This window comes from Choloepus didactylus (assembly GCF_015220235.1).
Source record: "Choloepus didactylus isolate mChoDid1 chromosome 25 unlocalized genomic scaffold, mChoDid1.pri SUPER_25_unloc1, whole genome shotgun sequence".
NCBI lineage: Eukaryota > Metazoa > Chordata > Mammalia > Pilosa > Megalonychidae > Choloepus > Choloepus didactylus.
In genome coordinates this window covers 8,426,590-8,441,111 of record NW_023637606.1, presented here as the reverse complement: position 1 = coordinate 8,441,111, position 14,522 = coordinate 8,426,590, and the positions used below count along the sequence as shown (strand labels likewise).

Genomic DNA, 14,522 nt, shown 5'->3' with positions numbered 1-14,522 from the left:
CAGTTAAAATAAAACAGATTGAAAAAACAAAACAAAACAAAACATGGGATGAACATTTTGAAATATGCTCAATCCTACTCTTGGAAATTGAAACGGCACAGAAATATGTGGATCAAAAAGACTCTCTCATAACTACCTAGCTCCTCACTGCTCTCTCCACTCTTATACTGCAACACCACATACTCACCCCTCTGCCACCCTCCATTCTGGAGAATTGAGTCCAATTAAAACATTTTGAAGCCCACCATTTTCCTGAAAGCTGCTTTCACATCCTTGTTCCTGAGGCTATAATAGATCAGGGGGTTCAGCATGGGAACCACTACAGTATAGAACACTGTGGTCACTTTCTCAGTTTCCAGACTATAGTCAGAACTGGGTCTGCAATAAAAGAAAATGATTGTTCCATGAAAGACAATGGTAGCCATGAAATGGGAAGCACAGGTGAAAAAGGCTTTGCACCTTCTCTCTGCAGAGCGCATCCTCAGGATGGTGATGGGAATAAACAAATAGGAGGTAAGGATGATCATGATGGTAATGATCTCATTTAAAGTGGTCACAATGTACACCACCAGTTCATTCACAGACACATCAGAGCAGGCAAGAGATAAGAGAGGGGGTAAATCACAGAAGTGGTTAACCACATTTGAGCTATAGGTTGGGATCTCAAGAGCTAAACACATGTGAATCAGAGAATGCACTGTTCCACAGACCAAAACCAGTCCCACACACAGCTTCCTGGACATGATAACCATGTACAGCAGTGGGTAATAGATGGCCAAAAAGTGGTCATAGGCCATCACAGCCAGCAGGATGACCCCAGTGACCACATATGTGCAAAACAAGTAGAATTGTACCATACACCCCTGGAAGGAAAAGGCTTTTTCCTTGACTAAGATATTTGCAAGCAACTTAGGCAAAATAATGGTGGAGTAACAGAAATCCACAAGGGACAAGTGGCATAGGAAAAAGTACATGGGGGTGTGAAGCTGAGAGCTGGCCTGGGTCACTGTGATCATGCCCAGGTTGCCCATCACTGTGACTCCATAGATGAGAAGGAACACCAGGGAGAGGAAGACACTCAGCTCAGGGGGGTCTGACAATCCCAGGAGGATGAACTCAGACACAGTGCTGCAGCTTCCCTTCTCCATGTCCCCACTTTATTTGGGGTTGGGAATAAAAATATAAAATAAAAAATAAACTAAAGGTCACTCTCTATTATAGTATCCAAAATTTAGTTTTTCCTCTCTCCTAAAAAAAAATTTGAAAATAATTAGAAAAGCTAATTTTGGCAACAAAATATAGGACATTGTTTTCTGAAGTTTAGGAGGAGTTCAGAGATGGTAGAATACAGATGCACAAGGATCATAGTTTAATTCACAGATCACACAAAAACATTACAAATGTTAACATCCACAGAATGATATATGATTCTTTAAACTTTAGGGTTGACATTGAAGTTAAAGTATTTAATTAGATTTTTTGCTAGATGGTTTCAAATCCATTTAACTGAATGTTTCAATATATTGTTGAAACCTGACGTCTTAGAAAATAATTTTTATAATACACAATACCATGCTGAGTTTTCCATTGAAGTGCTAGGATACATAATTATATAAGATTGCTAAACCACAAGTTTTCATTTTTGTTGATACTTGTAGACATTAGAAAATAGCTTTTATACATTGTACTAATTTTTTATAAAACTGTAACAAAGTGATTTCATGGATTATGCTCTTCACAGTTGGCAAAGGTTTAGAAATTGGATACTCTTAAATATCTTCCTATAACTGTGATCCTTCTTGTAACTATGACCCTGAAGCCTTAAAAAGATATTTTGACAAATTAACCTCAGTGCATTCAATCTATTGAAAGAACTGATCAAATATGTGAATAGGAAATTCTTAACAAAAATGCCTACCATTTCATTGCAGCATTATTTATGATATTAAAACTTAAAGGTAACCTAAGTGTCAAATAAGGGGAAAACAGTCAAAACCATGGCACATAAATATGATGGAAAACTATGCAGTTACTAAAATGATAAATTGGAAGAATTTTAATGACCTGAAAATGACTGTGATAACATTGGAAGTTAAAAAATATTAAGCCATGTTTCACAGGCAGAATATTATGCATGCATATATAAATTGCAATGTATATTTAATCCTTATAACATCTTTGAGACGTAAATATTCATGAGGTGGAGGCTAAGGAGTGTAGCAATTTTATTTTATCAGCAGATGTCTTCTAGTCCTACAATACAGCAAATGCAAATATCGAATAAGGACCCTCTCCTTTCCTGACCCGGGTTAGTATATGCACATCTGTAGAAGCATCTGTTGGATTATTATGGTGGAAAAAGAATCTGGATTAGAAGTCAACAAAACCATACTTTCCCCCAAAGTTCAGCTGATTTAGAAGTGGTCAAAGATACATGACTAGAGAAATGCCTGCCTGAAAACAAAGAGTGACGCTGATGATACAGTTTTCTCTTCTCCCTGATCAGGAAAATTGAGTTATTTAACTTTCCTTGAGTTCAAAGTAGTATATAACTTTTTACTACTGTTTTCCTGTTTTCAAGATTAGAGGTTAAAAATTGGGCTGTTGCATACCCATGAAGCGGAGGTTCTCACTGAGGAGTGACTTTACTTCTCAAAGGTCATTGGCAATATCTGGAGACATTTTTGGTTAAAACCGTAAGCCAGTGAAGTCCTTCTGGCATCTAGTGGATAAAGGTGACTATGCAGATAAACACCCTACAGGGTATGTAACAGACAGTCCCCCACAATCAAGAATGATCTGGCAAAAATGTGAATATGGTACCAAGTGTGAGAAGCCTTTGCCATCAAAAGGCATTTCACAGCATGTTTTTCAAGGCCAAAATGTTTCCTCTCCTTTCCACTTCAGAGGTTTTTCACGTCTGGTTCTCCATGAACAGTCCTGAGGGTCTCTTACTGCCACCTTCACCATCAAGGTGACTGTTAGGGGAACATCCATGCTTTCTGCTCCAGGTTCCATGGGGTGGTGTTAGTGTAAGAGATGTAATAATAATAAGAAGAAGAAGGAGAAGAAGAAGAAGAAGAAGAAGAAGAAGAAGAATGCACTGTGTTTATACTCTTTTCTTTCTCATACTAATAGCTGTTACTAGATTCTGTATTCTGCAAATTCAAATATATCCATTTCCTATCAAAAGTATTTAACTATACTCAAAGAGAAAAATGTTTCTATGAATGTGTGTCCCAAAACATGTTTTTTTCTTAAAACATTCTTTAATTGAAATAAAGATAAAATAAAGATTTGTAAGAAAAAATTCTAATTCAACTCCTCCAATATTTTCTCATATATGACTATATTTAAGTAGCCTTATGGGGAAAAAATGAAAATGACTATCAAGCTCCCCCCAAATATCATTCATATACATTCTCAAATAGTCAGAGTTTAGTCCAAATGACCAACCTGTGGGACAGAGATTGCTTCCCCCATTTCTCAAGATGCTATGATGGAAAATATAGAGGCTTTATGTATTTTAGTCTGTCCCTGGGGCCATGCTCCTTAACCTTTCTGAAACAATCATTTCTCTCTGTGGCATAGCAACAAGATATCAAGAAAATAACCCTGTCTTGGGGCAAACTCAATTATTTATGTCTATGCAGATAAGTGGGTGGGGGTAAACAAACAAACAAACAAAAAACAAAAATCTATCCCAACTATAAATGTGTCCTACAAGTTTTCTGTCTTATATTCAAAATCCCCTAACTTCCAGCATGACATAATGTCTAAAGTCACAGCAGAGTTCCATCAAACACCAGGAAGGTGTGGGAGTAATAAGCTTCTTTAATGGAAATAAAAACAGTAATAACAATAATAATCTTAATGATTGCTCACATTATTGAGCATTTCCTATGTACTAAGTTCTTTTCTAAATACAAGAATTAACTCACTTCTTTATAAGAATAAGTGAAATAGATTTTTTTTCATGTCCCCTTTAAAATTAGATGACTGAGGCACAGGCTGTGAATTGCCCAGAATAATGCAAGAAATCACAGGTAGGAAGAGGCCCTGTGCTGTGTTCTGGTTTTCACCACCCATATGGCTGCATGAAGAGCATTAGGACAGAAGGGTGACAGGATGGCATACTTTCTAGTGGGAATTTACAATACCAAAGTCCCTTGAATGGTAGTGCTTCAAAGATCTTTCCTAAGTCTAGTTCTTTGCTGAATAATAACATCTACCTAACCCCAAAGTGTTCACACCACAGTCTGTGTGTCCTAAATATACCAACCATTTCAGGATTTATATTGATATAATTAGTATCGGTGAATCTACATCCCAATTCTTAACAACTATATATGTCTTTTCCTAACATTAATCTGAGAATGCCCTTAGGTTGGGAAGCATTTTGGGTTCTCCTTTCCTATATAGCATCTTTTACAATTCCTATTTTTTCATTTTACAAAATTCAAGCTATTCTTATCAATTCATGTACTACCATGATGAAATGCATCATGAGACAAACATTGAAAAACAAAATTAACTTATAAAATAAAAAAAAAGACCTTGAAATGTCATCTTGAGGCTTTCTTTAATTAAATAACCTCAAATCATGGTATGACTTCTTTATTCCTGATTTTTTCTCATAACTTTCTATTGGGGATTGAATCACATTCCCCCCAAAAAGCATTTTCAAGTCACAAACCCTTGCCCTGTGGGCAGACCCATTTGTAAATAGGAACTTTGAAGATGTTATTAGGTATGGTGTGGCCAAACTGAATGAATGTGGGCCTTAAATGAATATGACTAAAGTCTTTACAAGCAAAGGAAATTGGACACAAAAGAGAAACCAGCAGAAAAGACTAGGCCCAAGGATTGCTGGCACAGAGCCCCAGATAGTGGCAGTCTTTGGAGAGAGGTAATTGCCTTGCTGACGTCTTGATTTTGGATTCTCCTAGCATTAAATCCATGAACCAACCCATTATATGGTATTTGTTTTACCAGCCAGGAAACTGACACTTTCCATGGAAAGGAATGGCATTAGACATATATTTTTGCATATGGGGTGATGTTTTGAAATCAGATATATAATAGAGTGATGATTATATTCAACATCCTTTCCTTTATTTTTTAGTGCACTCCCATATTATTGCCATAGGATATGTCTCTTCTGAAGGAGAGAGTCCCATGATAGCAAAACACTAAGAGCACCTCTAAAACTCATTGTTTGCATTAATGGCTTACATCATCTGGGCAATGCACTCACACCAAATTTGCCTTGCTTGTCTATTTATTTTAGACTTCAGGAACAGTAAGGTGTTTTTAAATGTTGATTCAAATTAAAAAGAAATTTGTGTGGAATTGATTTCATGCTAATTACACATAAATTGAATTATCTCAATGTGAAACACCATGCTATTCACGAAAATGTAGTTAAAAATAAGATAATGCAATTTTAATAAAAGTTTACCTGCAACATTCAATGAAATCAACAATGTTTTGATATTCCCGAATTCACTATTGGATCTTTTAAACAAGGTATCTCTAAGTGGAAAAATAACAAAGGTCCCTAACTGTCATATGATCAATCTTGGAAAAGTCTTTTGATAAACTTTCCAAAGCTTGAGAAAATGAGTGTTCTAGTTTGCTAATGCTGCCGGAATGCAAAACACCAGAGATAGATTGGCTTTTATAAAAGGGGGTTTATTTAGTTACACAGTTACAGTCTTAAGGCCATAAAGTGTCCAAGGTAACACATCAGCAATCAGGTACCTTCACTGGAGGATGGCCAATGGTGTCCAGAAAACCTCAGTTAGCTGGGAAGGCATGTGGCTGGTGTCTGCTCCAGAGTTCAAGTTTCAAAATGGCTTTCTCCCAGGATGTTCCTCTCTAGGCTTCAGCTTCTCTCAAGAATGTCACTCTCAGTTGCTCTTGGGGCATTTGTCCTCCCTTAGTATCTCCAGAGCAGAAGTCTGCTTTCAAAGGTCATCTCCAAAGTTCTGTAAACTGTAGTTCCTCTCTCAGCTCCTGTGCATTCTTCACAGTGTCCCTCTTGGCTGTAGCAAGCTCACTCCTTCTGCCTGAGCTTATATAGTACTCCAGTAATCAAGGCCCATGCTGAATGGGTGGGGCCACACCTCCATGGAAATTATCTCATCAGAGTTATCACCTACAGTTGGGTGGGTCACATCTTCATGGAAACAAAGGATGCCAATCTAATCAGCACTAAAACATCTGCCCCATAATATTGCATTGAAGAGTATGGCTTTTTCTGGGGGACATAATACATTCAAACTGGCACAGTGAGTGACCCTCATAACTGCATAGCATGTCACTGGAGAACATTTTAGCTACAAACAAAAACCGATTACTATTTCTCATTCTTGCAGGAGTCTGCTGGGCAGTTGTGCTAATCTACACCCAGCTTGGCTGATCTTGGTTTGGTTTGCTCAAATGTATAAGATCAGTTTAGAAAGTCTTAGTCTCTAGTCTATTGGCTGGTTGTCAGCTGGTATGATATGGGGAAAGGGTGGCTGGGCTATTGGTCTCTTATTTTGTATTAGTTTATTTCATGTTTGTTTACATGAAAATGTTTAAGGCCTCTCAAGTGTTTGGAACCAGCACATTATCACCTTCTGTTAAGCATAGCAAATTGCAAGAGCAGCCTATGTTCAAGGAGTGGAGAAACAAAAGCCATTACTTGTTGTGAACAGCTGCAAAGTCACATTGGGAAAGGTCTGGGGTATAAAGAGAGGGGAGACTCTGGACCAATTGTGCAAATTACTATGTTGGCTAAAAATTCTTTATGAAAGACAGGCCATTTCCAAATTTTGGACTTTCAGCAATAGTGAACGACAAACTAACAGTTTAATGAATTCTGAAAAATATTTTTGATGAAAAATCAATGTGAGATATTGGCACCTAACTTCGATAGATTTGAGAGTGTTAACTAACTTTGCTATGACTATATAATTTTCAGCAGTGTTTTTATTCTTTGTTATTTTAGTATACTCAACATGTCTCAGAATTTTCAGCAATTTGAAAGTTGAATTAAAATTGATTCTCAACATTCTTGCCTTCTAGCATTAAGTGATTGTGATGGTTAAGTTCATGTGTCAATTCAGCCAGGTTAAGTAGTTTGACTAAACAAGCACTGGCCTCACTTACTGTGAGGATATTTCATGGATTTAAATAATCAGTATGTTGATTACATCTATGGCTGATTGCATCTACAAGCAACTGAGGTGATTGCCTTCAACAATGAGACATTCATCATATTAATTTAAGGCTTTAAAATGAGAAATAATTTTAGCAGTCAGAAAAGAGAATTTACATTTCTACTTCAGCCAGCCAGCTTCTTCTGGGGAATTCATCAAAACCTCCATCAGCCTCCCCAGCTTGCAGCTGCCCTACAGAATTAGGAGCTGCTCATCCCCACTTTCGTGTAAGACTGTCTCCCTACAGGATCCTGACTAATATGGTTGTGTTCTAGCATGGACATGTTAATTAATTGCAAAACAATCCAAAGTCAATCTTATAATAAAAAATTAATATTTCCTATCATTTTTAAATTTTAATGTTCATATTTTATGAAAATGTACACAAATTTCATTTCTTAATAGCAGTGTAGATAGGAATGTGTCATTACAATACTAGTTTAATAAACAATTAAAAAATTGTTATAACACTGAAGGAAAGCATTTGATTATAAGAAATAAAAACATGATTGTTATTCATGAAATCATAATGCTCTTTAGGACAAGTGAAATTTAAGTATGATTGAAGGGTAAGAAGGAAAGATATAAATCTATTAAAATTATATTGTTTGGGGTGATCAACATGGTGACATCAAAAGTTACTGAAAACTTCTCTCCAGAGATTCAATGAAAAAAAAAGTAAAATTCTGAATTGCTTGAAACTCTGGAGGAGGATATAGACTGGAGAAAGACCCTGAAAATGCTGAATTGAACAAACAGAAGAAATATCAGATAAGAATCTTCTGTCTCCAACCAGCTGGTCTTCTCCCCTCCCCCTCAGTCAGTCTCATTATGGTAAAGGAACAGAATCAGCAGACTTTACACCTCCCACCACAGACACAGACTATAAAATCTCTCCCAGCTGTGAGACTTAACCCCACTGTTTGAAGATAGGGGATAGGGGAAAACATTTCAAGGCCTTGATCAATAAGGGACAAAGAGACTGAGGAAACATGGACAGAGACTGTGCTTCCAGCCCTGGGTCAGAAAGCCCTTCACCCACCCTTGAGAGAAGCAGCAGTCCACAGATATTTACTTGCTTTGGGGATGGCTGGAGTAGTGGGTCAATTGAAGAAAAACTTGGCAGAAGTGGAGCCCACGTTAAGACAGATTTTGGCCAGCAAAATGAGGGTATATGAATCCTGCAGTTTCAGTTCACCTGTGTACATACAGCCTGTGCTCAGAGGCAAAGCACTTTCTGAGGACAATTAAGTTACTGAACAGCACCATCTGCTGGGTAGTTCAGAAAGGAAAGGGTGTTGAAAGATTTCTAAATTGATACTCTAGACCCTTTCTTAGGACCACAGGATATAGTCTACATTCTCTGTATGGAAACTCGGGCCTATTTTGGCTGAGAAATAGAGAAGACCCAACTGTTAAGGCAGGGCTCTAAAACAAACCCAGGTATTGCTGGCTGATGGAAAACAGAGCACAATGAGAAGCCAACAGGTTTGTAATCACACAGTGAACTTGCTGGGGCGCCCAGTGTCTACCTTCCATCCCTGTAACAGGCCACAGTGGGCATCTGAATTTTAGGGAAACACTGGGGGCAGAGACAATCTGTCATCTGGCCAGTGACAGAAACAAAGAAAAGATAGAGATCAAAGACAACCAATGATAAAACCCTAGAAAAAACAGGGAAAACAACCTCCAGAATAAACTAATTAAGAAAATCAGAAGCCTAAACAGCAAAAAATCACAAGTCACAGGAGGAACCATGAAGATATGGCCCATTCAAAGGAAAAACTAACACCTCAATTGAGAGTCAGTAGTTGAAACAACTAATTAAAGATGTTCAAACAAATCTTCTAAATCAAATCAATAATTTGAAGGAAAATGTGACAAAAGAGATGAAGGCTATAAAGAAGATACTGGGTGACTATAAGGAAGAATTCATAAGCTTGGAAAAACAAATCTCAGAAATCATGGGAACAAAAGGCACAATAGAAGAGATGAAAAACACAATAAAGTCATAAAACAGCAGACTTGGAGAGGCAAAAGAAAGAATCAATAGACTAGAGAACAGGGCTTCTGAAATCCTACACACAAAAGAACAGACAGCAAAAAGAATAGAAAAATATGAGCAGAGTCTCAGGAACTGAATGACAACAGTAAGTACATGAATGTACATTTCATGGGTGTCCCAGTAGTAGAAGAGAAGGGAAAAGGGGCAGAAAGACCAATGGAGGAAAAAAAATCAATGGAAAACTTCCAAATCTTATGAAAGATAAAAAAGTACAGGTCCAAGAAGCACAGCATACACCAAACAGAATTGATATAAATAGACCTACTCCAAGTCACTTACTATTCAGATTTTCAAACATAAAAGACAGAGAAAATTCTGAAAGCAGCTGAAGAAAAGTGATCCATCACATACAAGGGAATTTGACTAAGTGCAGATCTCTGCAGAAACCATGGGGGCAAGAAGGCAGTGGTATGATATACTCAAGATACTGAAAAAAAAAAAAACAAAACACCAATCAAGAATCCTATATCCAGCAAGCTTCCTTCAAAAATGAGGGAGAGTTTAGAATATTTCCAGATAAACAGAAAACTGAGGGAGTTCATGAACAGGAGACCCCCTCTACAAGAAATATTAAAGTGCTACAGACAGGAAAACTCAGGAGACAGGTGTTTCGTGAAGAGTGTAGAAATGAAGATATCAGGAGGTAGAAAGAGGGCAGAGATCAGGCATCTGAAGCTGAAGGAGAATAGAATGTTCAAAAGGATTGACTGAGTACAGAAATGGATAGTACAATACTATGTGATGGAATATTGTAATCATACTGAACAAGGATGACTGTGAGTATGGTTGAACAAAGAAAGTTAGTATTATGCATGACACCAGAAGGAAAGAGAGAAGATAAATACTGGGACTCTATAACTAACTTAGTGAAGCCTAGAGTGGTCAATGGTTGTGATTAAATGTAAAAATACAAGAATGTTTTTATGAGAAGGAGAACAAATGAATGTCAACTTTGCAAGGTGTTCAAAATGGGATGGTATTGGGGAAAATACAGTCATTTCAAGCTGGAGTCTATAGTTAACAGCAACATTGTAATACACAACCATTAATTGTAACAAAGGCAATATACACAAAAAAGTCTATAAGAGGGGGATATAAGAAAGAGGTATGGGGTTCTTGGCATTGATGTTGTTGTCTGATCTTTTTATTTTCTTTTATTTATATAAAATAATATGAGACAGTACCCTAAATATAAGATATAAGATATATTATATGAGACAGTACCCTAAAACTCCTAGAAGTTTTTATTTTATTTAAGTTTTATTTAAGTTTTATTATATAAGAGACAATACCCTAAAACTCCTAGAAAATAATATAGGGAAACATCTTCAAGGTGTTGTATTAGAAGGTCACTCCTTAGACCTTACATGCAAAGCAAAAGCAACAAAAGAATAAATAGATAAATTGGAACTCCTCAAAATTAAAAGATTCTGTACCATAAATGAATTTGTCAAAAAAGTGAAGAGGCAGCCAACTCAATGGGAAAAATATTTGGAAACCATGTATCTGACAGAAGACTGATACCTTGTATAGATAAAGAAATCCTACAACTCAATGGCAATAATACAAGCAGCCCAATTATAAAATGGGCAAAAAAATGAAAAGACATTTCTTTGAAAAAGAAATACATATGGCCAAAGAAAAAATAGAGGAAAAAATATTCATCTTCCCTAGTTGTTAGGGAAATGCAAATTAAGACTGCAATGAGATATCATCTCACCAATTAGAATATCTGCCTTTAAACAAACAGACATTTGGAGATGATGTGAAGAAATAGGAACTTTTATTCATTGTTGGTGGGACTGTATAATGATACAGCCACTCTGGAGGAGAGTCTGGTGGTTCCTTAGAAAACTAGGTATTGAGGTACCCTTTGATCCAGCAATTTAAATTTTTGGCATAAATTCAGAAGATCTGAAAGCAGTGACATGAACAGATATTTGCACACCAATGTTCATAGCAGCATTATTCACAATTGCCAAGAGACGGAAACAATTCAAAAGTCTTCAACAGATAAGCGGATAAAGAAAATGTGGTATATACACATGATGGAATACTACATGATAGTAAGATGAAGTGAGGTTGTGAAACATATGACAACATGGATGAACCTTGAAGACATAATGCTGAGTGAAATAAGCAAGGAACATAGAGATATTGTATGTTGCCACTAATGTGGACTCTGAAAAAAATAAAATAAATATTTTATATTGTAGAATGTAGGAAACCTAGTGATGGCAAACAGTGAAGGGGGAACAATTATCTATTACAAACAGATAAGTTATAGAGAGTAATCTTAATTGTAATGGAATGCTCAGGAATGACTATTGTTTGCTAATTTGGGAGGAATGCTAGGAACATGTTGGAAGCAATGTAGTTATATTAGGTTATTTATGTTTCTTATTTCTTTGTTTTGGTTTTGTTGGGAATGTAGTTTAAATTGCTTGTTAATTTTTTTGATAAATAAAGTTAAAAAAATTAAGGAAATTTGTGAACAACAAAAGCAAATCTATCATTGTGAAATAAAGAGATTTGAAACCATGTAGTTATCAGAGAACTACAAGAAGTCTCTCAGGCAAGATAATTTCTGGTTGACTCTAACTGTCAAGTCACTGCTGGGAAAAAGGGTCATTAGAGAAAGCATATGTCAGTACAGCAGCCACTCCAACACCAGCAGTAGATTCAAAGACATGTGTGTAGTTATTTTTCTTTATCAGAGTGTTTTAACATATACAAAGTATTTTATACTCAATTTTTTTCTGTTTTTTAAAATTTAATTGTATTGAGAGTGCTCACGTACCATAAAATTATCCAAATATCCAAAGTGTACAATAAATTGCCCATGGTACCATCAAACAACTGTGCATCTGTCACCACAATTATTTTTTTTTTCAATTTTTAGAATACTTTCATTACTGCAGAAAAGAAGTAAAGACAAAAAAGAAAACTCAATTCCTCCCATATCCCTAACCACTCCATCTCCATTATTGACTCATAGTATCAGTATAGTACATTTGTTACTGTTGAAGAAATAATGTTAAAATACATTTTATATGTATTTTCAATAGGTATATTATTCCTTATACACCCCTCTAGTATTAACTTCTAGTTATAGTGTCCTACATTTGTTCTAGTTCATGAAAGAAATTTCTAATATTTGTATAGTTAATCATGGAGATTGTCCACCACAAGATTCACTGTTTTATACATTTCTATCTTTTAACCTCCAACTTTCCTTCTGGTGACATGCACAACTCTGAGCTTCCCCTTTCCACCACATTCTCACACCATTCTGCACTGTTAGTTATTCTCACAATAATGTGCTACCACCACCTCTGTCCACTTCCAAAAACTTAAATTCAACCTAGTTGAACATTCTGCTCATAAGCAACTGCTCCCCAATCTTTAGCCTTGTTCCATATCCTGTTAACTTATGTGTTTACATATTACAAATAGTTCATATCCATGAGACCGTGCAATATTTATCCTTCTGTGTCTGACTTATTTCACTCAATGCAGTGCCCTCAAGTTTCCTCATGAACCCATTTTTTTAAGATGGTTTTGTTCATCTAACATACTTTCTGTCATAGGTAAACAATTGATGATTCCCTGTGTAGTCATGTATTTACGTATTCACCACCCTAACCACTCTCTATATGAGGACATCTCCATTTCTTCCAAAAAGACAGAGGAAGAGTAAAAGAAGGTAGAGAGGCAAAAGAAAAATAAAGAGATAAAGAGAAAACATGACAGCTAAAAATCAATGAAAGGAAAGATAGACTTAATCCTAAGTAGAATAAAAGAGTCAGACAACATCACCAATGCCAAGAGCCCCATACCCCTCCCTTATGTCTCCCCCTTATAGGCATCTAGCTTTGGTGTATTGCCTTTGTTACAATAAAGGAAGCATAATACAGTATTTCTGTTAACTATAGTCTCTGGTTTGCATTGATTGCATTTTTTTCCCAAACCACCCTAATTTTAAAGCCTTGAAAGGTCAACATTCATTTGTTCTTTCTCATGTAAAAACATTTGTACATTTTATCACAATTGTTGAGCACTCTTCATTTCACTGAGTTATACAGTCCCAGTCTTTATCTTTGCTGTTTCCTTCTGGTGTCCCACATGCTCCTAGCCTTCCTCTTTCAACCATACTCACAGTCATCTTTGCTGTGCTACCATCACCCAAAATTCTGTTCCAAACGTCTCACTCCTGTCTTTTCCTAACTATCTGTAGTGCTCCCGTTAGCATTTCCTGTAGCACATGTATTTGTCATAAACTCTGTCATTGTATGTTTGTCAGAGAATATTTTAAATTCTCCCTCATATTTGAAGGACAGTTTTGCCAGGTATAGTATTCTTGGTTGGCAGTTTTTATCTTTCAGTATCTTAAATATATCACCCCACTTCCTTCTTGCCTCCACAGTTTCTACTGAGAAATCTACATAGTCTTATCAAGCTTTCTTTGTATGTGATGCATCACTTTTCTCTTGCTGCTTTCATGATTCTCTCTTTTTCTTTCATGTTTAATAATCTGATTACTAAGTGTCTTGGTATAGGTCTATTGAGATCTATTCTGTTTGGTGCATGCTGTTCTTCTTGAATGTAATTTTATGTCTTTCATAAGATTTGGAAATTTTCATAGATTAATACCTTTATTATTGTTTTTGCCCCTTTTCCCTTCTCTTCTGCTTCCAGAACACCCATGACATACATTTATGCACCTCATGTTGTCATTCAATTCCCTGAGACATTACAAATATTTTTCCATTCTTTTACCTATCTGTTCTTTCATGTATAGCATTTCAGAAGTCTTGTTCTACAGTTCCTGGGTGTTTTCTTCTGCCTCTTCAGATCTGTTGTTGTATGTTTTCATTGTGTCTTTCATCTCTTGTGTTGTGCCTTTCATTTCCATTTCCAGTTGTTTTTTCAAACTTTGATTTCTACCTTATGTTCACCCAGTGTTTTCTTTATAGTCTCCAGTTCTTCTGTTATACCTTCCCTGAACTTGTTGTTTTGGTTTTTATTTGATTTAGCATATTTTTTTTGAAAATATTTAATATATTGTTTCATTAACATGAAACAATACCTGAACTGTATCTTGATTGAATTGTAAGTTTTTTTTTCCTATGTCAGGGCCATGTGTTCATTTTTCCTAGTTTTCTGTTGTTTAGGCTTCTGGTTTCCTTGGTTTCCCCAATCAGATTTTCCTAGACCAGCATAGATTCAGGTCTCAGAATAGGGTATAT

At 36.1% G+C, this 14,522-nt stretch overlaps 1 protein-coding gene across 1 annotated transcript; it reads right to left on the bottom strand.

Annotated features, from left to right (window-relative positions):
- Positions 1–224: 224 nt before the first annotated feature.
- On the bottom strand, positions 225–1,148 carry LOC119525182 (olfactory receptor 5L1-like). Its single transcript, XM_037823783.1, has one exon. The coding sequence runs from the start codon at positions 1,146–1,148 to the stop codon at positions 225–227; it is 924 nt and encodes a 307-aa protein (XP_037679711.1).
- Between the last annotated feature and the right edge of the window lie 13,374 nt (positions 1,149–14,522).